The sequence below is a fragment of the Rhinolophus hipposideros genome (assembly GCF_964194185.1).
Source record: "Rhinolophus hipposideros genome assembly, chromosome: 11".
Classification (NCBI taxonomy): domain Eukaryota; kingdom Metazoa; phylum Chordata; class Mammalia; order Chiroptera; family Rhinolophidae; genus Rhinolophus; species Rhinolophus hipposideros.
The window spans coordinates 75,007,453-75,034,580 of record NC_138057.1 but is presented as its reverse complement, the minus strand read 5'-3'; the positions used below and the strand labels follow the sequence as shown (position 1 = coordinate 75,034,580).

The window sequence follows — 27,128 nt, the reverse complement described above, 5'->3', positions numbered from 1 at the left end:
CTTTCACTTTGTACTGACACGTAGCCTTCTGAAAGATGAACCAATTTGCAGTAACACTAGCAGAATTCAGAGCCATCTCGGCAGCCATCACAAGGTGTCATTAGAAGGTTTCCCTTTTTACTTTCAAAGATGTATACAGTGGTATTTCAGTAGTTTCCATTTGCATTTCTATTATTTATTAGTAAGTGTGTATGTAAAAGAATTGTTAGCACATAATTTTTACTACATGAATGTTTACATATGATTATAGATAGCAGTCTTTTAAACTGAAAGTCCTTTTTAAAACAATAGCTTTTAAATCAGTGATTTTTGATAGAGTGCGGTTCATGGTGGGGTGGATATACCATCCAGGGAGAAGTGTCTCCTCCTTCAAGGGAATGGGAAGGGGGGAGTGGGGAGGCAGAGAGTAACAACTGCTTTAAACTAAATACTCTTTTTTTCCCCCCTGAATTACTTCCATCCCTGCACTCCCACTCCCAAACACACATATGCCAGTCAGTCGTTTTTCTATTTTAAAGTTCAAGAGAGTTTATACGACATGTCTGGAGTGTTTCTGAAAACACAAGGTAAAGTAAAGTCTTTACATGTGACTATTTAAAGTAAAGTGTCAATAAATATTCTATTTCTTCTTTTTCTCAGTTGTCTGATGAAATAGGACAGATTACTGACCATTTGCCCTGTGTGTATTTTTTTATTTCAGCAACCTCCCATTCACCTTTCTGGTCTATATTATACATTAGAAAAGCCTCTCCTGAAATTGCAGGACAGAGCAGACCTTCAGGAGTCTCCAGGGATGTGTCCAAAGTTTCAGAGAGTGAAGTCCCAGCAAAATAAGTGAATCCATCGCTCCTTCTCTTCATTTTCTCCTTTCCTCCTTGTATCTTTCTCCCAGTGGAGAATGGGCAGGAAGTGGCTAGAAGACATTAAAGTCAACCAGGAAGAGGGAGCAAGGTTTGACAATGGGAAGTGAATCAGTATGACTAAGGACCAATTATGTATATGTTATTTCATTTAATCTGAAAAACAGCCCAGTTTTTATTATGACCATTTTAGAGACTTGAAAATTGAGGCCTAGAAGTATTGCTCGCAGGCCTGGATTTGAACCCATGCCTGACTTTATAGTCCATGCTCTTCCCAACCTTGCTAAGGGTTAGGATGGGGGTAGGAAAATCTAGTGTCGGTCTAGTCTTTCAAGTAAACCTCACTGTCTGAAGGCCGACATTCAGCCATTACTATAGTGTAATAATAGGTGAAAGCACAGTGGCCTCCCGAGCCAGACTGTGTGGGTGCCGATCCTGACCTTACCCTTACTTGCGTGTGTGACCTTGGATGAATTACTTCACTTTTCTATAGTTTAGTTCAATGAGGGTAATAATAATACCTGTCTCACAGAGCTGTTGTGAGGGTTGAATGAGCTAACAGATGCAAAACACTTAGAACAGTGCCTCGCCTGTAGAAGCATTGTCTGAGTGTTTGTTGCAGTTATTATTAATAAAAATTTTTCGAGGGCAATAGCTGGATCGTTTGTGCCCCACACACCCAGCATAGCTCCATTACCATAGAAGGTATGCCACAAATATTTCTTGAATGGGTAACTGAATAGATCTCTTTGCTTCTCCATTTTTCTTTTTCCCCTACTTTCTGTTTTCTAGCAGGGGAAGGGCAGAATTTGTGTGGACATTGCTCAGAAAAGGCTGACTTGGAGTGACTTTTGCTGAACATAGGCACGGGTAGATGTCAGAGATGTGCAGACTTCCCAATCTGTCCTCTTACGGGCAGACAGCCGTTAAGGTGGCAGCAAGGTCATAAACTCCTTGACGACAGGAGGGGCCAGTCTTAATTAGTGGTGTATCTTAGCACCCAGCACAGGGCTTCAGAGAGAAGGCATGAATGAATCTTGAGGTGTTTGTGGGCTGCTAGCAGGGCCCTTGACCAAGCTTTCTGCTATACCTCGCTTTTTGAGCCCACTTAAACTTTTACATCCCTGTTCTGCCTTTTGAAAACCGCGAAGCCTAGGTTCCATTCCGGTTTTCAGAGACCCTCACCCCCCGCAACCAGCAGGCTCCAATATACCTGTGTCTTTCCCTCCTTCAGTGAGGCAATTGAGTTTAGTCTAAACTGGGTTCAGGTTTCAGCTTCACTAGTGACTTGCTACATGACTGTAGCCTATTTCTCCGTCAATGAAATGAGGATCATAGTAACTACCCCATGGAATTGTGAGGACTTTTCTTACATGTAAGTAATGTACAGACTTCTTTTAACGGAAAATTAATTCTCCTGAAGCCTCAGTGCTTGCCAAAATTAATTTTATTATAATGTTACTTAAATACATACAAATGTAAAATTCTAGCTATAAACTAATGTCTTTATGCAACCCAAACAAAATTACAAATTAAATGCAGATAAAACTGTAACATTAATAAAATACAAATTAACAACTTCAGTGCAACAGATAATGTTTTCCTGAAATTAAATCTCTGATGTTGGGTTTAATGGGTGGTAAATGTTTTACTTGTCAACTTGAGTCTTTTGATTTTCATATGAAACATCAGATTACCATATTATTATTTGTCCTTTTAAATAATGAATGTATTTTTAACTGCTAGTCCATTACTTTAATGGGACACTTGATTTATAGTGCATCTTCCCCAAATTGTAAATGTCCTTTACTTGAATATTCTCTAGGATGACTAGTTTATTCCAGTTTGCCCACGACTTTCCCTGTTTCAAAATTGGAAGTCTTGGGGCGGCCAGTTGGCTCAGTTGGTTAGAGCTCAGTGCTCATAACACCAAGGTCGCCAGTTCGATTCCCACATGGGCCAGTGAGCTGCACCCTCCACAACTAGATTGAAAACAACAACTTGACTTGGAGCTGATGGGTCCTGGAAAAACACACTGTTCCCCAATATTCCCCAATAAAAATTTAAAAAAAAATTGGAAGTCTTACATCCAAGAGCAGCACCTCAGTTCCGGGTGAACCAGGATGATTGGTCACCCTACTTTCTGAGGTCAGTTGGTCTGTTACATAGGTCCTCTGTGTAGATATCTGTGCACAGTGTGACTTGGGCACTTCAGAGCCTGAATTATTCAGGAATCAGCAAGCCTATTCCTCTCTGTTCAGACATCACTGAGCCTTGTGCCCACTTTTCCCATCACTTTTCTCTATTCAGCAAACTTTGCATGCAACTTTGGCCTCTACTAAGTCTATCAGTGATGTTAAATAGCTCTAGCTGCTGGAAAACACAACCCCCCAAATCTCACCAGCTTCATCCCACAGTTGGCAAACTTTGCTCTAAAGAGCCAGGTAATAAATGTCGTAGGGGCCATTCACTCTAACTGCGCTCTGCCATAGTAGCACGAAGGTAGCCATAGACAATACTTAAATGAATGGGTGTGGGCCCTTTCTGTGCACCCTGGCTTATGCTAGTAAATTTGTTTCTTGTTCATATGGGTCTGACTAGGGTCAGGTGGCTGCCCTGGGTATTTTTCCTCTAAGTGGTGACTCGGCTCCTCCAGCTGGGTGGAGACGGGGAACATGGAAGACTGGGAGGAGCCTATATCTGTAGATGCCTATCCCTTACATAAGTCACTATGTATACAGTTGACCTTCAAATAACGCACCAGTTAGGGGCTGACCCAAGCCCCTGTGCAGTCAGAAATCTGCGTGTAACTTTTGACTCCCCAAAAACTTGACTACTAATTACCTACTGTTGACCAGAAGCCTTACCAATAACATAAACAGTTAACACATACTTTGTGTTGTATGTGTATTACATACCGTATTCTTACAATAAAGTCAGCTAGAGAAAAGGAAATGCTATTAAGACAATCATAAGGAAAATACATTTACAGTACTGTACATATTTACTGGGGGAAAAAATGCGTATAAGTAGACCCGTGCAGTTCTAACCCATGTTCAAATGTCAGCTGTACATCAGTATATATACAGTTTTGCTTTTCAGTGAAAATCATATGATTGTCATTGAACTAAATATATATGTGTATTTGTGTGTGTGTGTGTGTGTGTGTGATATTTTCATTGAACTAAAAGCAAAATTTTAAATTCTGAAATTTAGCCTATGAATTCATCCATTGACTCTGGAGGCCCTTGTACCTCAGGTAGGAAATGCTGCTATGAGGAAATTAGCTCAGAGCCTGGTATGCAGGAAGTATTATATAGTTGCTATTTTTGTTATTTCTGTCAGAGATTTATCAGTTGGAATAATTCACACTAAGGTGTCTATGAGGTTTAACCTTTCTTCAGGTTATTTTTTATTACACAATACATGGCCATTATCGAAAAATTTTTAAAGAGCTATGTTTCTTCATTCAAAAGAAAATTTAAAACTTCTCTTTGTTCATTCATGCAAAGAAAATAAGTTATTTTATTATATTATATAGTTATTTACATTTTAAAAGTTAACTAATTGGAAAAGTGTTCTGTGGAAAGGAACGTGGAGCTGGGTGCCTTTTGATGTTCTCCCCTTCTGGCCCTTGCGCCCAGGAAGCCTTTGGAAATAGAATCATGTTTGGGGAAAGAGAATGGATTACTCTACTTGTAAATTAGTAGCCTCCTAATGGAAACTGCCTCCTTGCCCAGATCAGCAAGTGGATTTCTAAGATATCCTTTGTTCTTGGTTGATTTTGGACAGATCAAATGTGTATATAAACAGGACTCTAAATCGTTGACTGCTATCTACTCTGGACAGAATCCCCCCTAGATCAGAAGTCAGTAAGAAGAGCAGTTCAACTGCCCTCCTGTATGTGTTTTACTTAAAATGTATCAGGTAGACATGGGAAAGGAACTGTTCTAACCAAGACTGCAGAATCCAGTTAGGAGTTTGCTGTTTGGGAAAGGGACCATTGGCTTAGGCAGTGGAGGGGCCTGCACCACAAGCTGGGCTGCCTGGGGCAGTGTGGCCCCCAGGACTCCCAGAGGACTCCCAGAGATGGCCGAGCCTCTCTTGGTTCTGCATGAAGGGAAAGATTGGCTGCCTTTTAAAGAGGCATGTCCTAGATTCATTGCTCTTTCCTGTACGAGGGCTTTTCAAAAGAGTCAGGAGTTTTAATGTACCTTCTTGACTGGATCTGCACAGCCTATCCCAAGTAACCAGACCTTTATGAAAGGATATCATTAGTCTGAAACCTCTCCTACTTTTATGTGACATCGTCTTTTTTGGAGAGGAGAAAAGACAAAAAAAGGAAACAAGCATTTTTGCATCCCCATTCAGTTTAGCGCCCCCAGTAGCCATTATCTCATTTATCCCTTATAAGCAACTTATTTTTTAATATAAGGACCATCTCCGACTTACGATGGTTTGACTTAAGATTTTTCAACTTTATGATGATGTGAAAGCAATACGCATCCAGTAGAAACAGTTCTTTGATTTTGAATGTTGGTCTTTGCCTGTTAGTGATATGCGTTATGATACCCTCTTGTGAGGCTGGGCCCCGAGCCGCAGCTCCCAGTTGGGCAGGCATGAGGGTAAACCACTGATACTCTCCAGTGCACTGTTGCCAGCGTTTTTCAGATATTGTGTTCTGAGCACGTTTAAGGTAGGCTGAGTTAAGCTACGATGTGTTGTTCAGTAGGTTAAGTGCATTCAATGCATTTTCAACTTAGGATATTTTCAACTTACGACGGGTTTATCGGGACATAACTGCCTCGTAAGTCGAGGAGCATCTGTATAGGCTGAGGATCAGAGACAGGTAGTTTCTTAACCAAGGTCATACAGTTTGGTAAGGGACAGAGCTAAAATAGCATAAGGAATGAAAAAGAGGATGACTGGGTTCTTTGTAACCAGGCCTGGCGATGTGGGTATAAATTTTCCTTGTTATTATTTGCTCGAGTCACAGACCAACTGTGTGTTGTTTCTTTTCATTCTGTTGTATCAGCAAACATTTTTGTTGTCCAGATTGTCCTCGTGTATGTAAATGTAACATATGCAGCCTGTTTAATTTTGTATTTGTAAATCTGACTTGATTTCCTTTTTGGCAACAGCTACTGTCTAGAGAAAAGAAAAGATTTTTCTTTGTCTCTTTAAAGTGGCAGAAATATTGGAGCAAGTAATAAAGATGGAAAGCATTAATTACATACTTCTAAGAATTTAAAGGTCAGACAAGCTAAATATGTATGTTTTGCTCACTGGAATGTCTGTCTGTTGATAGTGTGCCAAGCTTCAGTTTGTTCCTCCAATAAAAGCATACATTTTAGATAGCCATCAACTTACTCTGGTATCCAAAAATTATACCAGATTGCTGCTTTAGTTGCTATATATCTTAAAAGTTTAGGACTCACATTTCTGACGTTAATGTGATTTGTTTCATAATCCACCCCCTTTGGCCATGTTTCCTTACTGTGTCTCATTTTGATTTCCTCTGTTCTCCCCTCAGCTGATGTTGGAGTCTGTCAGCTGCTGCGTACGTGTCAGGCTAGTGACTTGTAATGTTTATTAATACAATGTCAGTCTTGCTGTTGCAAAAACTGTGATGCTTCTCAGAAGGTTGCGATAGAACGAAGCGTTTGATTTCCAGATCCTGTCTGCACTGCATGGTGAATACATTCTCAGATGTTATGCAGTTCACTGACCTGACAGTTATGGAACCCCGCCTGGGACCCCATTTCAGCAGGACATATTTGAACAGAAACAGTTTGCAAAACTTTACACACTTAAACTCCTGCCAAGGCAAACTGTTAGCCACTTGAGTTTGTTATAAATACCCAGCGGCAGCGGTTGGAAGTAGCCCACGGTGTGTTTTATATTCTGACTGAATGTGAATGGCTTTGCGGTTATATAGAGTAGTAAATAATTGAGTTTGATTAGGGAGAGGGACCTCATTATCCCCCACCTGTGCCCAGCTGGAAGGGGAGGGTCGAAATGAAGCCATTAGCTGTCTCTCTTACTGGCATCTCAAAGAGCTCAAATACATCTGTGTCTTATTTTCTTTTCTGGCACAATCAGTCGAGCAAGCTAAGCAGGCATGACCAGATTTGGCAAGTCCCAAGGACTCTGGCAAAGATACACAAGGAGAAGGCGGAGGGCAGTCATTTTGGCTTCTCACTGCCCATTAGTCTAGCGAGTTATGTTTTTGGAAAATGTCTGTTTTGAAAAAGAGTACTTTGTCCAATGTCAAACGTTGCATACTCATACAATACACTTTGATCTTTAAAGAAAAATTTTGTCGGTGAAAGGGGAAACAAAATGTGGCATTCACACTAGTGTAAACTCTCTTTATGGATAAAGTAATACCCCAAGGACTTGCTTTAAAGCAGGTATGCTACAGTTATTGCACGGCTTTCTCTTGCTCATATGTTTTCCTTTTCTACCTCGAAGTGCTAGAGAAGGCACACGCGTGGAGTTGGGACCAAAGGAGTGTCTTCATCACTGTTATGAACTGGTCAGGACTGGAGAATCGAGCGCTACTCTTGGCAGCCTTTTCCCACTTCCATAAACTGACACTGGCTCATGAAACCATGACATTCTCCAAGGGCTTTTGCAAAGGGATCTTGTAAGTCATATGATTAGTCTAAGACTTGGAACATCTATACTCAAACTGAACTTGTTCCAGTGGAAGTTGAACCTTTTCCATAGATTGGGTCAGTGGTTCCCATCTGAAGGATGTGCTCTCTGGACATCTCTTCTTCCCCTGAGTCCCCAAGACTCCCTTTAGGGCTGTAGAGGGGCTTGAAACTCAGGCTTCGGAGTCTGGCTGACCTGGGTTCAGGTTCCTGACTCCTCCACTTATTAGCTGTGTAACTCCAGGCAAGTGTCCTAACCTTGCCAAACCTTAATTTCCTCGATTATGGGCCTGATGACAGCTCCTGCCTTTCCTGGGAGGATTAAATGAACAAAGTAAATGCTCAATCAGTGTTGACTGTTGCTATTGTCTCATCATGATATATCACTTCTTTGTTCATATGGAGAAAAGCACACAGTTAGTACATTAAGTACTGCTTATTGAGCATTTACTATGTGACGGGTGTATTTTAACTACTTCAGCAGTACTTAGCCCTCACAACAGTCTCGCCATCTAATCCTTGTTACATTTTGTAGACGAGGAAACTGAAAGTTAGAGAGATCATGCCGTTCACTCAAAAAAGGCAAAACAGGATTACTGTGCTCTGCTGCCTCCTGGCGCTGCCGCCATCTTTCTGAGTATGGCATAGAAGCACACGATGACGATGTTTGGAGACATCTTCACTAAGCAGCTTCTCTCTGACCCCCTCCCCTCCGCCCGGCTGGGTTACGTGCACTCTGAGCTGGCGTCTTTCTGCTCATCACACAGAACTGTAATTCTTTGCTTCTTTTTCTTTCCCATTGGACTATGCTCCTGGGGTTAGGGATCATACTGTTGACTTCTCAATCCAAAATAGAGTCTTTGATAGATGAGTGACCACAGGTAATTCCCTAAGATCTGCAGCCTCAGTTTTTGTAAAATGAATATAATAATAGTACCAATTTTAGGATTGAATAAGTTAATACAGATCTTAAAAGCTTAACACAGCACCTGGCACATAGCAAGTGTTCAATAGGTAGTAGTTGCTACTATTATTGTTATAATTGTTGAATAATAATATCTCGTACTGTGCAGATCAAAAAGCTCTTAGTAAGTCTCATTGAATTTGCAGCACCTCCATAATTTGGAGCTTCCATCATCCCCATCCGAAGCCAATGAAATAAGCTGAGATGAAATGCACTTCCCCGGTTTACACTCTCAGAAAGGAAAACCTTGACAGTGGAGCCCAGAGTGCTCTCATTTGAGCTTTTGGGGTGGGAAGCTGGTGCCCAGGCCAGAGGCTGCTTGCTGACAGTGCTCCTGAATGCTGCCGCCATGCCCAGCAAATTGCACATTTTAATGGCCCTGTGTCATCAGTTATAAACAATGACAGTTGAGATCCATTCCCCCTGAATAAGCAAACTCTGCTGAGGGGCCAGGGGAGAGGTGATGAACGGGGCCTCTTCTCTTGAGATGATGCCTTGGGACAAGGGGAACACAAGAGCTAACATTTGTGAACTCCTTTTACTGCTTGCCAGCCTTAGTGCCAGGTGCTTGGCATTTGTTGTCTATTTTAGCCTCCTGACAATTCTGTAGGGAGGTGGCCTCCTCGTTTCATGGGTGCAGCTGAGGTTCCCACATGTTAAGGCAGCATTTTGTTTAGCTATGGAACCAGGATTTGAACCGAGGAATATTTAACTCCCAGCCCATGTGATTTCCTCTCCAACATGTTGCCTTCCAACTTAGGTTCTGGTTCCAGCTCTCTCCCCATGAACAGAATCTAAGCTTTTCAGATAAAGACTGTGCCCCTACTTCCTCTCTGTCCTACATCACCTCTAGTTTAACACTTAGTAGAGAAATGCTCATTGTGTTAGGTTAATGCTGGTATAAAAATTTCCCTCCGATAACTGAGTGGCTTTGCACTGGGACAGAGCTGAATTTCTCAAGTGAGTAATCTGTTTTTTAAATGCCCATAGTTTTTCAGAGACTTGAATTGACTGAAGCGCTCCTGGCAGCACTTAGCTCCCTGAAGTGGCGCTTCGTGCTAAACCCAACATAGGCAGCCCCCAGGGCTGTGGCAGGCAGGGCAGCTGCTTTTGCCCAGTGCCCTTTGAGTGCCCTGCTCTGGTGGCAAACAAGCTGTCTGTCTGTCCAGTCCATCCATCTGCCTGTTTGTCCAAGGGCTAGTGTCCTCCAGCACTGGTCACATCTCGGAGACTGGAATGCAGTGCCACCAGGGAAGGAGGTGGACTAGCTCTCTACCCACCTGCCGCCAGCATTTCCCCTTAGATCAGGGTCTTCTTGATCTCAGACGCAATGCCCAATATTAAATAAAAGCAGCTTTAAAAGTTGTGTTTCAATAGACTTTTTAGAAAGCCCATAAAAAATCCTGGATATAAAGAAATGAGGCATAAAACCCAAGAGTGTTTGGAAGTGAGGCTGAAAATTGTGGTAGACACGTCTCCATGTCCATGCATGAAATGGGAGCATCACTTCCCTGTTGCACCTGCCGGTAGCTGGGTTCTGAGAACCACTTACATTCTGCACTCTTGTGTTCGAGAAACATTTTACCCCCTTACGTGCTGTAGACTTAGAACAACATCCAGAGTTGGCATTCGTCTGGAGGGCAAGGAGTGGACTGCGAGACTGGCCTGAGGAAACTTGGATTAGGTCTGGTTGAGTGTGCAGCATGCGGGTCACAACCTCGTTCTCCTTTTAATGTGCACGTTTTTACCGAAATGGAGCCCCGGAGTAAGATAGCGCGCACCCGTGAAGGCACATTCCGAGTGCCGTGCCGCCCCGTCCCTTCACTGTTGTTTTCATTTTCCTCTCATGAACCTTGCTACCCTGGCTTCAGCACGGAGGCTGTAAAGGAAGATGGAGAGCCGAGTTACCTCAGAATGATCACTATCGTTAACATTCACGGGTGGTTCACTTATCATTCCTGACTGCACAGACATGGCAGCCGCTCGGAAGCGTCCGCAGGTGTAGCATGGTGATACATATTACATTGTGCCACAATGGATTTATGTATTCTGTAACAAAAGAAAAGTGTAATGAAAAAATACAGACGGTAATCCTTTATTCCTCCACCACACAATTTATCAGTAATGCCTGTGGATGATAAGTGCCAGGGATTTCCTCTGCTTGCTTTAACCTTGTCACCCAGGTACATTTTGGTAAAATGACAGAAAAATACGGACTAGGGATTTTCCTCCGTTCGAAAATCTTTTTAAAAGGACACTTTTAATTTATGGAAGTGAGTCCAAACACCAGGCTTCCTTTTGAGCTTTTAGTCTGCCTATGCTGAAAAAGATAAACATACTAGTTTGAAATAATGCTGTCTGCCAGCAGCAGATTGGGAGAGAATGTGAGCAATGTATAAGCAGACTCAAATCTAAAGTAGTTCAGGTGGGACCCAGGTAGATGGAAGTTTGTGAGACGTAGCCCAGTACTCGTGTATGAGTACCCGAGAACTTGTGTTCCCTTTTAGGCCCTCCTCATCTATCGCCCAACATATTGTCACAGATGGAGCGCACACTGACTTCTGAGGAGAAAGCTGGGAAAGGCAGGTCTGAATGCGGATGATTGGCACTTGTTCCAAACACACGCTGGCCTAGTGCCAGAGCAAATACCCCCAAGTTTATAAATGCACAAGGCACTTTACATTTCAGTACTCTTGCCAAAGTATCACTTACTGCATCGCTCCCTAAATATAGTTTTTTTAAAAAAGAGCTATTTCTTATTTTGCTTTGATCAGTAAAATAAACTTTTAAAGATTGTTCTGGGATGGGGTCCAGCTTCTGAGGTAAAGAATGGCCAGGGCTCAGGCATGATTCAGTAACAGAGTGTTCAGTAAAATTAGCTTGACAGTTCTCAGGCCTGCTGTTCGATAGCAAGAACTTGACCAAGTTAAAATGGATGATCGTGCTGGCTAGACCAGCGTCGGCTTTTGCTTTTTAACAAATGGAATGTCAAGGATTAAACAGCAAGCCGTATGGAGAGGAGGGGTGTGGAGATGTCTTTGTATTAGGGAAGCAAATTGGGGCCTTGGTTTGGAGATCGGCCCCCAGCCCCTGTGGAAAGCCAGCCACCTAACTGGGTCCAAGTGAGGTTTCAGGCCCCTTCGCAGCCTGTCCTACCATTGGGAAGCCTTTCCATGGCTTAGCTTGGGGCTTGGCTTTTCTTTCAGTTTTCTTGTCAATATGAAGTTCTGCCATGTTTTTTGGCCATGTTCCCCTTTGAGATTCTTGTGGGGAAATGGGAATGCAACCAAACTCCTTGTGGCAATTCCCATGTTCCATAGTTGGAAACGTGGGTCCCATTTGTTACATGAGCTGCTTGGAATTGGCCCGTTTTGTTCCAGTGCCCAAGCATAGTGAGTAGTATTTGTGACACTTGCTATTGCAATTAACAGTCTTAGTGAACTTATACCTCACCCAGGGATGGGCTTCTGCTTTTAGGGTACTTGTTCCTTACCAGTTTTTTCCTATCTAGATGAACCCCCACCCCCCATAAGTTTGATTGGCTAGAAGTTACAAAGTAGCGTTAGTGTTTTCTTTTGTAATTATTTATGCTTCAGCTAATATTTTGTTTGACCTTTTAGGACTAAGTAGATTAAAACATTCCTACTGAAGTGTACATAGCCTCTGTGTATGTGTGTGTGTATGTAGTGGGGGTTCTTTGTTTTGTTTTGTTTCACTGGCCAGTAAGAAAGAGCTTTTCTTTTCCTTATTCTAAGTCACTTTGGGCTATCATACCCCCCACACATACACACACACAACATAACATTATTCCTCCCCGGGCTTTAATATGATGGTAGTATCTGCCTGCAGTGACATCTACTGACATAAGCCAAGTTTATCGTTTGTCAGTCCTTACTGCAGAATGGGGCTGCATTTGGGAGCCAGTGCTAGTGACCCACACAGACCAATTAGATTCAATTTGAGATAAATTAGAAAAACCTTCCATAACTCTGACCTCTCTTTCACTTGGAACTGTTCGTACTAGAATGCTTGCCTTCCCCTCTCTCTCTCTCTCTCTCTCTCTCTCTCTCTCTCTCTCTCTCTCTCTCTCTCTCTCTCTCTCTGTCTCCTATTGGAAGTAGGTTTATTTAACCTAGTTTTAAATAATTGGCACTTTGATGTACACTTATTAAAACTTTCTTAAACACAGTGAAGACTGCAATAACATGTCTCTGGTTGAATGGTGGTGATGATTTAATATTTGTCTTTTCCTACAGAAATGCTGCTCATGGATTCTCCCTTATTCAGGTGGACAACACAAAGGTCACCATGAAAGAAATCTTGTTAAAGGCAGTGAAGCGAAGAAAAGGATCCCAGAAAATTTCAGGTAGGATAGTTGAACGATATGCTGGCAATAGAAGCTTAACCCTTAATTAAAAGTGCTTGGTGTTTGTGAGCGAGCGAGCAAACGAGAGAGAGAGAGAGAAATGGCTGCCTTCAAGATGTTTCAAATATCATTGCCAGAAGGCTTGGTTAGCAGGTTTACAGCAAAAAAGTGATTTTTAAGTTGCCCCTGTGCCCAAGGAAGGTACTGGGGTCAGTGGCATATGTGAGAAGAATGTGTTCATATCAGTTATGGAAGTTCCATCATTAATAATTTATGGTAGATTAAGACTAAGCTACTTGTGCTAACTATTGGTCGATATAAAGCTGTCTTTGAAAACTCAATCAATCCTAAATTTGAAGCACTGCTTTTAATTTCATGTTTTCACATAATTTTCAGTGGGGGAGACTTAGAGTTGCTAGTATTTGGCAGATGGAATATAAGGAAAACATTTTCATTTTTATCAAATGAGGGCAACTGTAAAAAAAAAAATTTAAACTAAATCAATGGATGCACAGAAATCCTTGTTAATCTCGAATTTCTCATTACCCAACTTTATACAGAAAATAAGCTGTGATATTTAAAGGATATGAGAAAAAATATTACCAATATTGAGAAATAATTATTTTAAGAAATACTTCAAAAAATTGTCATGCCACAGACAACTTGAATATAAATCACCCTATATACGACATGTCAAGTATGTTAGCTTTATAAATAAATGAGACTTCTTAAACACCTTTGGTTTCATCTTTTGGAAGGAAAAATAAGCATTGTTCAGGTTGGAGAAAATAGTTTTGTGTTCTTTTTAAGCGGCGGCATATAATCTGTTCCAGATTTAATTAGCTATCTTCAGATGAAAGCTGAAGTTTTAATAAAAGTTAGAAGAGATAACACAGTGAAGGACACGGATGAGCTGTCTCAAGGCCATATTCCAGGGGAACGATAAGAGCTGTAAAAAATGGCAGAGGAGAGCAATTGAATGGAGCAATGAAAATCTGATTCTCATAAAAGAGAGAGAGAGAGAGAGATGCTGGTAGGGGCGGTTGTAGATGAGACCTGCTAGCGTCTGCAAGCAATTTGGATGCTTGCCAGGAGTCATCGTTCACCCTCGGCTGTGGCGGCTCCGTCCAGATGTGCCAACTGCACGTTTCGGCTTTTGCCAGCTGACTGCGCCGTTTGATAACCAGCTCTCTGGATGCCCATCACTGGCCGCAGAGATAGAATTAAATGATGATGATCTTCCCACAAGTTGGGAGAGGAAACAATGCATATAAATCTTGATTTCATCTCAGCATGAGAAGTCTTTATCCATCATCACTCATAATGAACAAGTCGTTAGCTGGGATGAATGGTGTTCTGGTTTTTCCAAACACCTCTTTTGTTCATTTTTTGGGTGACTTTTATCCATTGCATGGGGGTCAAACCTCTTTGCATTTAGGGGATGATTGAAGAGGCATAGCCTCTCCTTCCCAGGGGAAAGGAGCTATTTAGGGGTTCTAGGTGCCAATCTAATAGCATTTAAACAGCTTCAGATATTTAGAGATATTTAGTAAGCATTCATCTTCCTTTAGGATCGTGGGGTGGGGGGGGTTGTTTTTTTTTCTTTCTTGTTTTGTCCCTAAATTTTCTTAACATAATAGTGTATTTTGTGACATATTCATTATATTCTAAGCAGTATTCTGAATTATCCAGAGGAGATAGAACTAACTTTTTTAACCTTCTTCATAGAAATTCTGCAGTCACAGATTTTTTTAGACCATGAAATCTCTATGAACTTACTGGGATACCGTTGTACCAGTGTCTTACCCTCTCTCTCCAGCCACCTCTGTCCAACTGAAGAGCTATTTATCTATGTCCATCTCCAGCAACCATGTTTATCATACACACATTTATTTATGTTCACCGTTGTATACACATCCCTGTCATTTCCATCAGAGTCTTTGCCATATCCTTGGCAAAGAGTTAGGACTCGTTATCCGAAAAACAGTGATCTGCATTATTTATTCCTTTTCATGCTAGAGAAGTCGATTGAGATTGATGCATTTACATAAATTACTGTCCATTTTCTTAATTCAAAAACCTTTTGAAAATAAGAAGCTCTTTCTATTGCTTTATTAAGTCTGGTCTCATGAAGTAGAAGGAGCTCCAGTTTGGCAAAGTGGTTTATTTAAGGTTAGCTTGGTCAAGGCAGGGTGTATTTTGTATTTTTGAACTTTGTATTGTGGAGTGGACCTGTTTTGGAAGATGATCAATGAAAAGAGGAAAATCCTCTTGTCATAGAGAGAAACACAAGTACATTTACTTTAAAAAAAAAAAAAAGTCTACAGTGCTCACAGTTGGCTATGAAATACTTTATTACTTACCCATCATGACACATGAAGTTAGTCATTAACATGGCGGGAGATGCTAGGTTAGAGACGCCCATGCTGTACTTCCTGAGCCTCTGCCACAATGACCTGCTCAGTCTTTGCAAGAAGGTGACTGCCACCCCCACGTCAGGGACAGAATGAGCATGCTCAGCCCTCTTTTCACATAGCCTTCACCTATTTGAGTGCAAAACACTTGTCCTTTTGCTACTCCTTTTGAACTTCAGTGAAAGGGGGGAAGTAACCACTTGAGATTAAACGTGTGCCACGTGGAGTTGGGAGTTCTCCTACTATTTCTTCATTAGAGGTTAGTTGTACCAGTAGAACAAGACTTCAGAAATCCTTTGATAGGCTGACAGTGAACTTCCGCTGCTTACCCACAAACCTTTAACTTCTCCCATCTTTCTTCCAGATTGACAGCTCTCCATTTAATAATAATAAATTGAGAACTACTTATTATTAAATCAAGATGGGGGCTTAATGACAGTCCTAAAGTTTAAATTTTCTGTTGCCCTTCCCTTTGGCACTCTTCACAATTTTCATTTGTAAAAAATCAGAAGGGGATACTAGATATTTAAGCAAAAGAATTCTTCTTTGTTTAGGTAAATAGCTTTCTCAATGGAAACCCTTAGGGTTTTAAAATATTTTTATTTTTTATGGACAGAATTTCATTATAGACACTTGTAACTGATCTAAAATTTCGACTTGCATTATTTGTAATTATTTCATCAAGTCATAACTTCACAAACACTGCAGGGTTTTTACTATTAATATTCATGTGCTGAACTATAGTAATCCTTTCACAGTGTGTTCCAGTCAGTTCTTTGCTAAGGCCTATTTTTTAAGGCCATTTTTAAATGTCTCTTTTAAAGTTTCTCTCTGGCTTTTCATTTTATTACTGACCTACTTGACATTTGGAATCCACCTGCATTGCAATGCAAAAATTCCCCATTGTTTAAGAATAATGTAAATGGCGAATCCAGTTTTAGAAGAATTAGCTGATACTTCTTCACTAGTTTTAACAGTTGGATGGATGTGTTTTTGCCATAATGAAGAGTAGCCTGTCAGGTCCCTGGATTTAGCCGGTAAAATATACTCACCTGTTATTTAGTGAGTAAAGGCCTTTGTTCATCAACTTCTCCTTTTGTCCAGTTCACCTGTATAATCAGTGACCTTCTGAGCTACTTAGTATTTCATTGTTGTTGTTGTTTAAAAATGCTGTTTCCCACCAACCTTTACCAGCCTCCTGAAGCATGTTGGGACTGACAGAGACACTTGAGAAATGGAAGCAGATCCAATTTCAATTCTAACATTGACGTAAACATGCTATATAGGTATCTCTTGATCTACAAAAGAGAGAAGGCTTTGAAGTGGGATTTTCTGAGCAGAATAGTTTTCTGCATGGCTCCATTTCAATATTTGTTGTCATTATGAAATGGAGGTGTTTTTCTTTATCATCTGTTGAAAGATTGAACCAGAAGCATATTAACTTTTACTTACCCCTGTGGATTCTTGCTTTTTAAAGTGAAAGGCAAAATTTTATTAGTCTGCAGATCCTTTAGAAAAGTTCTTACAAAGTTGTTAATAAGACTTAAGGCATTCGTTCCTATCTTTCCCTTACAAAATTTCACCTCGAATTTGAAAGATAAACATTAGCTGTGTCAAGCAAACTCCTTCTTAGCATCTCTGTTTCGAGTCACAGACCACCTTATTGCTTGCTAATTTGCTACATTTTCCAAGATACCTAGACTGTCACCTCTGATGTAGTCTAGGACTTACCAACATTATTCCCTAAAGTACCGCTCAGAGCAGACGGGTTGTAAACATCCACAGGGTGTAGGGTTCTGATCTGAGGGACAGCTAATGATGACATCATTGGATTCTCAAGTGTTATCTTCACAATTCATGTAAAATATGCATATTGATCCATAATGTATTTGTCATTGTGTTGTACATTCACTCATCATGTGCTCTCATGTGCCAGACCTGTGCCTGTCTGTGGGGACAGAATCCCAAAAAGCAATTTCCAGGCTCTCAGCCTCACATGGAAAGGTGCTGCCTCGGGTAGTAGATGGCCATCAGCTGTGTCTGGTTAGCCATCAGCTGTAACCAGTTAGCCACTTAGCCACTGATAGAACTGCCGTGGCTGCGTTGGTTGGTTGGTTTGTTAGTTGGCAGGTTGGCTGGCAGGCAGGCAGAAAAACGGATGGCGGATTGCGCATTGTGTGGGTCCTACTTCCTGTGTCTCCCCCAGACACCAGCGAGACTGGGGTGCAGAAAGACCCCTTGTTGGGGTACTGGCAGATGTTTGCTTTTGTGTCTCCAACCCAGCCTCCAGCAAGAATATAGTGGTATGACTCCCCTATCTATGAATCCGTTGGTGTTCCTTTTTGGCCTCACCATATCCTGTGTTCTTATGTGGGGAGCAGGACCAGAGTCCCTGCATGACACTGTCGCAGGGAGACAGTGGTGAGGCAAGTCTACAGGCCCTCACTGAGGAGGACCTTACAGTCTCAGGGGAAGGTAATTATAAGGGGCTGGGAGAGACACTAATAAGCTACAGGGAGCTCAAGGTAGAGTATAGGATGGTCAGAGGACTCCTCCCTGGGAAATTGACATTTAGAGTGTGACCTTCACATTTAAGCCAGAAGAGTTGGAGAGGGGCAATGGCTATTAAAGCTTGCTGTATTTTAGTATAAAAAAGAACATTTCTTTGCAGTCAGTTTGCTTCACTCTCTTCCCCCACCTCCGCTTTAAAAAAAAAGAACGTTGTAGTGAAATTGACCCTTGAATTCTTTCCTGTGCTATGTCCCCACGTCTTATCCGTTAGCAGGTCCTGCCAGTTTGACCTCCCGAATGTATCCCAGATCCATCTCCATTGGATGAATCCAGATCACCATGACTTCACCTGGACTGTTGAAAATAGCACTCCAGCTGGTTTTCCTGCCCCTGCTCTTGGCCCCCTCCAGCCTTTTGTCTGTACAGTAGCCAGAGAGATTTTTTTAAAATATGAAGCAGATCATGATTTCCAGTTGCATTCAGAATAAAATCTAAATTTCTAAACACTGAAATACACTGAGGCCCAAAAAGGGGAAGGGGCACAGAGAATATAAACATAAAGAAAAGAATTGGAAAGAAGTACAGAGTTGATGGTTGCAGTGTGACAGAAATACAGACCAAACCAAGAATCCTGGCAGCCAGGGTGGGGATTCGGCCCTGTGACCTAATGGGGACCTGCTGGAATAGATGTGCAGCAAGAGTCAGTCTCTGACTGTCTCCTTGCAACACCTCACACAGGAGGCCTTACTTTTATGCCAGCTAGACCTAGAAAGTTGTATATACCAATTCATTTCTTATTTATCAATAATGTTTTTAAAGGGGATTTGTGTGTCCAGAGAGTTGATCTTTCCCCAAGATGTATTCCAATAGGGTAAGAGCTGATTTATTGAGTGTCTTGTGTGCTTACAGATATTATCTCATTTCCCCTGCACAACACCCCTAGAAAGTAGAATATATTATTCCTCTTTTACAGATGAGACTTTAGGAATGTTAAAAAGTGTGTGCATGGGCGGGGAGGGGCAGCCCGGTGGCCCGGTGGCTCAGGTGGTTAGAGCTCCGTGCTCCCAACATGGAGGTCGCCGGTTCAATTCCCACATGGGCCAGTGAGCTGCGCCCTCCACAGCTAAGATTGTGAGCAATAGCTCTCCCTGGAGCTGGGCTGCCGTGAGCAGCCGGAGGTTGGCGTGAGCTGCCGCGGGCTGGCCACTAACTGCCTCTGCCTGGTGGAGCGCAAGGCTTATAATACCAGCCTGGGCCAGGGAGCTGTGTCCTATACAATTAGACTGAGAAACAACGGCTTGAACCAGAGGGGGGCGGAGGGAGGCGGAAAGAAAAGGGAAAGAAAAGAAAAGTAGGGGGGAAAGTACGTCTTAGAATTAATGAACGATGATAACTATATGTGTAATCATGTACTTCCCTCTGTGAGCCTCCCTCTCCTCAGCTCTAAGAGAAGTTCAAGTTACCCAAATTTCCAGTTAGTAAATGTCAGATTCTAAATTGGAATCTGGGCTTTTTTGACCTCAAAGCCTGTACTCTTTTTATTGTACCATGTTGCTTATTAGAACCCTAATGGGAGAACAAATTTAAAATTCTGTAAACAGAAATGTTCATTGAGTCTAAGATCTAACTGCGCTAGGGAAGTGCAGCATTTAAAGGAACCCTGTGGTGAATCTGGATATAAAGCCAGGAATTCTTTTTGTAATTGCACAGTTTGTCTGTATTGGTGTCAGTTTTAATGTTTTATGTCTAGCTTTCTTAAAGCAACATACACCTGTCCTGAGCTACCCTATGGAAAAAAGAAGCCCATAAGTTTTAGGTAGAGTAGGGTTTTTAACATTCTTCTAACCTGAAATGCTCTCCAAAGTCTAAGGAATCTGCCAGCTATGGGGTTGAACAGCGTACTACTTCATGTGTAATTGTAAAGACAGAAAATTCAGTAATGTTTCTTCTATGAAAGTAGTTTGTAAGCCAGACACACAAGACGTGTGGTTTCCTTAAGCTGTAGCGGGTAATCCTTTAAAAAAAAAAAGATGACGAAGAAAAGGTAAATGGGACTATTTAAATGTTCTTTGTCAGAAAAGCAGTAATTTCTGCAGAAAACTGCTCCTCATCACAAAAGAATAAATAACCATGCTGTTGCCACTCATGCACAGGGGCTGGGTAAGAAATCAAGACCTGATATTCAGTATCCAGAGATCCAGTGGGAAACTGATAGATGGTAAGTTAGGACCACTAAGGTGTTTCAGTGTCTAACTCAGAAGTACCCCAGGCCAGAGGCTCCAAGTCAAATATCCCTCCTCGCCTCCTCTCTCCTGTGTCATCTCTCCTGAGTGTCCCCCATCGGGAGTGCTCTCAGGCTTCTGATGGATCTTCTTGAGTATAGAGCAGAGCACATTAAAGATGGCATTGCAGTCAACTATTTTATCCAGAAAGCATAGAAGTTTAGAGAATTTATGTCAAGTAAAAATCTTTTGGAACCACTTTAGAGACCCAATTATTTTAGAAGGGTGTTATGAGCTTCACAACCGCCACATGAGAAAAACTTGAAATCTATCATTCACCAAAACTACATTTGACCAGCATTTACTCTTCCTGCTAGTCACTAATCTTTCAAGAGTTCCTTTTTCATCACAAAATCTATTCATTCACTCCATCTGGGGCAGTCACCAGAATGGATTAGATTAAGGAAAAGCAGAATGAAAGAAGAGAAAAGACATACCCTCCTGAGAGGTTATGTGGCGGTACAGCAGGTACACACATTGTGAAGTCAGAGGGCCTTTCCCGGGGCCCCCTGGGGACAGTTCTAGAGCACCACTAATTTAATAGCAGCTTAGAAGGGACAATGTGAAACACTACTGCATTAAATGTACATATTGATTGTAAGCATTGATTTTAGAAATGTTAAAAAATGAAAGAAATGTATCTTCAAATAAGAAACTGTTAACTGAATGTGTAAATCATGTACTTAACCCCTCTGAGCCTTCCTTTTCTCTGCTGTCACGTGGGAGAGGTTGAGGGAGGATTGGTCAACAAATACTGAAGGCAAGGGCCAAACATGCTGTAAAGCTCTGACTGGCTCTGAGGTGCCCTGTGTAGTTCAGCAGTCACCGGCCAGTGCTCTGCTCTGTGCCAGCCGCTGTTCTAGAAATCAGGTAAAAAAACCCATTGAGAAAACAGAAGAGGAGGCAGTAGAATATGGTAAACACACAGGTAAGGGAGTGCTTCCAACTACTGGGTGAGGCAGGGGCCTGCAAAAGACGCTGTGGTGTAAGTGGTTTCTTTGGCAGCTTTTTGAAGATTCATTAGAACTTCAGAGGGACGAGTGAGAAGAACATTCCAGAGATGTTCTGAGATGTAGTCACAAATGCAGACATTCCAAATTACTGGAGCAGGAACAGGGCAGAGCTCGGTAGGGCCAGATCTGACCAGACCAGGCCTGACAGTATACTGAGAATTAGAAGAAGTGCGTCTATCCGCTGGAGGCTTACTGTGCAGGAAGCACTATGTAGGCACTCGGGAGTTTGTAGAAGCCAAGGAGTGGTCCTTCCCCTCGACACTTACTGTTTAGTTGGGGAGACAGACAAATAGGCTGTTGCAAAGCCATGCACATGATGAGTAGAAATAAGTCTAGGGCCTGGGTGCACAGTGTGGGAGGGGAGCTCTAGCCCAGTCTTAGGGACTCACGGAGGACTGTCCGGCTGAGACCTGAAAAGGAGCAACAAATGGCAGTGAAGAGGGATGGGAAAGAGCGTTCAGGCTGAGGGAACGGAGAGGGCGCGATGCCTCCTGGAAACCGCACATTGTCGCTCCGTGTGATAAAGCAGCAGAGTAGGAAGGAGTTGAGAGGGTGGGGAATGATGAGGCCAAAGTGGTCGTTTGAGACCAGATCGTGTTTGTAAACTGTTGAATTTGAACTTCATTCCGACGGCAGAGGACAGCAACGTACTTGTAGTTTCTTTTAGAAAATGCCGTCTATGTTTTTAAAAATGGATTAGAGGACATAAACAGAAGACAGAGACACCGGTCAGGAGACTGTGGAGGACTGGTGGGCCCTGGACTGAGGTGTGGGAAGTGGGAGGTGCGCAGGCCAGGAAACGGGCGGACGCCATGATAAAGACTGATCTCTTAGTGTTAGAGCTTAACGCACAGTTTAGGGGGAATTAAAACAGCTGGGAGCTGCCACCAGTTCTCCTGGTATTATTATAATATTAAAACAAGGTGCAGGTAAAAGGCTTTTAAAGATTTTTTTTTAAATAAAATACTTGGGGGGAAAATCAGATATTTTGGAGGTGTGTGAAGTGAAAAGTGAAGATGTCCTCTTTCTTTGGTGTAAATCCTTTAGGTTTTTGTTTTTCTTTTTTTTTTTTAAGTTCACACACGGATATACATGTAGACTGTAAGTTTTGTGGGAGCAGGACCCTGTTTCTTGAGGGTTTTTTTGTTGCTGTTTTTTGAAAAATCACTATATAGACAGCATCTAGCTGCGTGCCTATGAAATAGAGGACACTCCATAAATGTTTGTTAAATGAACTAAAGAAAAATGTATCTGCAAAAGGTTTTTTAAATACCATACAAGATACATGATTTTGCTTTTTTTTTTTTTTTTTTACTCAGTATGTCATAAGCATTCTGTATTAGACTGACCACTGCATTTTTATTTTACTAGTTAAATTTAGCTTAGCTCTCTATTGAGGGACATTTAGATTTCAATTATTTCCAAATTTTCAGTTTGTGTAAAACATGCAGTGAACAATCTTTTAGGACTAATCATTGCACCTTTGTGCTGGGTTTTAAATACAGGATTTCTTGTCAGAAGGTTGTTTATTTAAAATGTGCAGAATAACAAATTGCCCTTTGAAAAGTGTATACCCATTCTTTGACACTCGATTACGTGACAGCGCCTTTTTTCCCACTCCCTTACCAACACTGGACGTTGTCAATCTTTAATTTTTGTCAAATTATAGTTAGCAGTTAATACCTAGTTTTACCTTGCATTTCTGGGTTTTTGGTGTAATTAAGCATTGGTAAATGTTTTTATTGGCCATTTATCTTTCTAAAAGATAGTTCTTAAAGTCAATCTTAAGTCAGTTGTTTTAGTGGAAAGAGGGATTGAGAGGAAGTTTAATTTCAGAAAACTGTTTTTAAGAAATGCCCTGTAATTTAGAATACAATTCTCCTCACCTCACCTCCCCCTTTCCTGCTTAAGCAGGTGTGTGTGTTCACACACACACACACACACACACACACACACACACCAGCACTACCACCCCAGTATGTAAGAAAGTCCAGGCCATTTCACTTGTTTGCTTACTGGCCCTTCGTTCACCAGCAAAGCTTTGTTTATGTCTGGAGAGAGCCAGCTGGTATTCACTAGACTCCAGTTCACCTCATTTGAGACCTTATGTTGTTAACCTGCTTGCTTTGTCATCAAAACTAGCTTAAAAAACAGATTTTCTGTTAAGTATTTTAGTCTGGTACATGTATATAGCACTTAGAAAAATGCATCATAAACGCTGGATATCAGAAATGTAGACAAAAAAGTTGTCACCCCTTAACAGGTTTATTTTGGGGTGACACATCTAAGGACACGTCTGGCAGCATTATGAACAGCACTGGCACCAAGGGCAACCGTAGGGGGTTAATGGGGACCCTGCATCATTCCCTGCCATGTGACTAGTGAGTAAACTAGAAGTTTCTGGGAATGGTAGCAAGTGGGGATAAGGCTGCAACCAACAATCAGTGTCACAAAGTGGGGATGACTAATTTGCTGAGAAGACCGTGGAGACAGATGTTTAATTAGCTGAAGTCAGAGTGGATAAATTGGGAGAGGACTGCCCATGCAGAGAAGATGCCTTTTCCCCTCATCTCTCATTTAAGTGTTGCTTTGTGTTTGTTGTTGTTGCTGTTTGTTGTGTGTGTGTTTTTTTATCCTTACCATTTTCCTTTTGAAGGGACCATTCTCAGATTAGGGGGATCTGGGGAGGGGAGTAGAGAGAAAGTACCCTTTGGTTACATCTACTGAACACTTAACTGTATTCCAGGTATTTTTATATTTAACTTTTACAAAGACCTTGTGAGATGGGCATTATCTCTTTGTTGTGGTTGAGAAACCTGAGACTGCGTGTGTGTGTGTGTGTGTGTGTGTGTGTGTGTGTGTGTGGCGCCAATAAGTAATATAGATGAGTTTTGAACCTAGACCCCTTGATTCTGGAGCCCAGTGTTTTCTCCCTGTACCACAGCCTCCCCACTTAAAATGTACTGCAGATGAGGGAACTTTCTGGAGTAAACATAATAGTCTATATATTGACAAGAGCTGGTGTCACAAAGGTGTATGCATTTGTCAGAACTATCACACGGTACTTGTAAGGTTTGTGCATATCACTGTATGTAAATTTTACCAAAAAGTGAAAGAATCTAAACAAATATTGAACATCAGTTAACATTATGCACGATGAAGTGTTTAGAGGTGAATATATTGCTGTCTGCTTCTTACTTTGAAATGCTTTTTTTTAAAAATATGGACCGATGGATAGATATGTGATAAAGCAAATATAATAAAATAGTAATTGTAGGATCTAAGTGGTGGCTTTGTAGATTTTTAGTGTACAGTTCTTTCAACTTTTCTGTGATTTAAAAATGTTGATAATAAAATAGGAAAGAATTTATAAAATTAAAAATACATAGTTAGATTCTACTTGTCAATATAAGTTATACTAATATTAATACAATATAATTCTGAATTTTCAAATATACGTCTTTGTGGCATGGAAAACACTAATCTTTATTTCTTTTTCTGGGATCTTTTATCACTTGATATGTTAAACGACATCTTTGATGTCACAATTTCTTCCATTGACCTGTAGTTTTAAGTAGCATATAGAGTTATGAATATAATAATGATTTACTGAATATTCAAAATTTGCCAGGCAATCTGCCAGACACTTTTTTTTATCATCTCATTTAATCCTTAAAACAACTATTTGAATTGGTTATTGTTTTTGTTTTATAAGTGAGAAAACAAAAGGTCAGACAGGATACAGGACTTGTGCAAGGTCACACAGCTGGGAAGTTGGGGAGTTGGGGCTCCAACCCAGATGTGTGACAAAAGAGTTCACATTCCTAACTACTGGGCTGGGCCTCTGCACTGGCTAAGGTTTCTGGATTCACAGCTCAGGAGGCAGGTGTACTTTTCTCCGTAGACAGACCAGTGCACCTGCATCAGCTGGACATGGCAACATAATGCAGTAGAAAAGACACAGGCTCTGGAACCAAATCAGCCTGGGTCCCCACCCCAACTGTACCTGTCACACAAGCTGTGAGGTTAGGCAGGTCATCAAACCTTTCTAACCTGAGTTACCTTTTCTGTCAATAGGGATACTAATACCTACCTTGTAGGGTTGTTGTTTTGCCTGAATGTAAAACACTTAATCCATAGTAAGTGCTCAGTGGATGTCAGCTGCCTTTATCCCTATTGCCACTGCCACCTCAGGCACACCATAAAATCTGGCTTTTTAGGGTTTGAATTACTTCCTTTCCTACTCATATGACTTGGCCTATGTCTGCGCCTTTTGTTTCCCTATGAATTAAGTCTGCAGAAGTCATACCCTGTAAGAGAACCAGCCTTTGAATTGTATTTGGATATGGACCTGCTGGAAGCACCCTTTACTTTGAACAAGGAGAAAACTAGATCCAGAGTCAGCTCTAATGACTTTGGACTAAGAGGAAAACATATATATAGGCGTGGGCTAATGATCACAAGTCTCATTCACCATATAGCTTATATCAGCAAGTTTAATTGACTATGCCAAGGATTCTAGAGGTAAAGTAGACAAAGTACAATTGTCTGTCATAAACATGTCTACAAGTGATTTCTTTTTTTTAATCTTTTTTTTTATTGGGGTGACATTTTATCTTTTTTTATTGGGGTGACAATTGTTAATGAAATTACATAATTTCAGGTGTACAATTCTGTATTACATCATCTATAAATCCCATTGTGTGTTCACCACCCAGAGTCAGTTCTCCTTCCATCACCATATATTTGATCTACAAGTGATTTCTAAAAGCCTTAGTATTAACAGTTGAGGAGCTCATAGAGTCTATTGCTTTCTCTCAGAAAACATTTAAAAAATGAAATGTAAACACCAACATGATTTTTGAAATGATGACAGGAGTTCCAGACAGAGAGGTCGGAGCTCTGCATCTGCCCCTCACGTCCCTCCATGAAGCGTATCGATCGCCCCTAGAGGAAGCAGAAGGCCCCGTCTCTTCAGGCAGCCCATTCATGTATTTATCCTGTTAGTAGCCGTAAGGAAAACTACCTCTACCGAGACTGAATTGAGCCACTTTACGTGAAAACCGTCTCGTTAGAAGAGTTACCTACTGCAGAAGACTGCTCCAAGACCAGCCCAGAGACCAGAGGCATCTAACGTCCATCTCACTGCTTTCAGAGACCTGACCCTGGAGCCAGTCTTCCTCCATAAGCAACTGAAAAGGCAGTTTTAAAAATTGTAATACCAACTTTTCATAATGAGGTTTTCCATTTTGAGTAAGTTACAAATACTGGTACTTTCTGCAACAGCTTTAAATACACGAAGAAAAATAGCTCATTGGTGAGGGTATTTCTTTTTCTGCCTTGTAATGACAGTAAAGCCCAGAGACAAAGATGACTGAAATCAGGAAAAGGCATCAGAATGGCCCCGTGAGGCAGTCCCGGGAATGGCCCTGCAGCACCCACTTCTCGTGTTACCTCGCTGCTGATCACAGTAGGGCAGTCACCAAGGTATATAGATTCTGCTGTGCCATCGAACCAGTTTTTCAAACAGAAAGTCAGTGAGATGCGATTACAGCCTAAGTGCTGCAAAGATAAGTGGTCTATTGGAACTCCACAGTCTTCCCCCAAATTGTCACCACATAATCATAAAAGATCATAACAAAACCCCAGCTTTCCTTTTAAAACAAAAATTTGCATTGAAAAGAAATACATGAATTAAGATAAAGTTAAGACAAAGTGTGATTTAAGTGTAAAAAATCCTGAGGGTCATGCAGCTCTCTCAAGCACAGAGTGTCCAAAACCAAACTCATCACTCAGTAAATATTTATGGAGTCTCTACTACGTTCCAGGCAGTGAATAAGGATGATGGGGCCTGTTCCAAGAGAGCTTTAATTCTAGTGGGGGAGATGGCCAATAGAAAGTAAACATACCAACAAGATACATTTGCTAGGCATTCTCCTGGCTTTTAGTCTGTCCATTTTCTGACAAGAAGGACTTTGTGAATCCCCAGTTGTGTGAGTTCTCCTCTGAAGGGAGGCCCTCTTGCCCAGGATCAGCATTACCTCAGTCTTTCCATTTCA

The 27,128-nt window shown here is 41.4% G+C and overlaps 1 protein-coding gene across 11 annotated transcripts in view; it reads left to right on the top strand.

Moving 5' to 3' along the window:
• MAPKAP1 (MAPK associated protein 1) overlaps positions 1 to 27,128 on the top strand; it is a 217,820-nt gene that overhangs the window by 112,650 nt on the left and 78,042 nt on the right. For all 11 annotated transcript variants that reach the window (XM_081066335.1, XM_081066328.1, XM_081066331.1 and 8 more), the window contains one exon: positions 12,740 to 12,849. In XM_081066335.1, the coding sequence (XP_080922461.1) occupies positions 12,740 to 12,849 (110 nt within the window). The remainder of the gene's footprint in view (positions 1 to 12,739; positions 12,850 to 27,128) is intronic.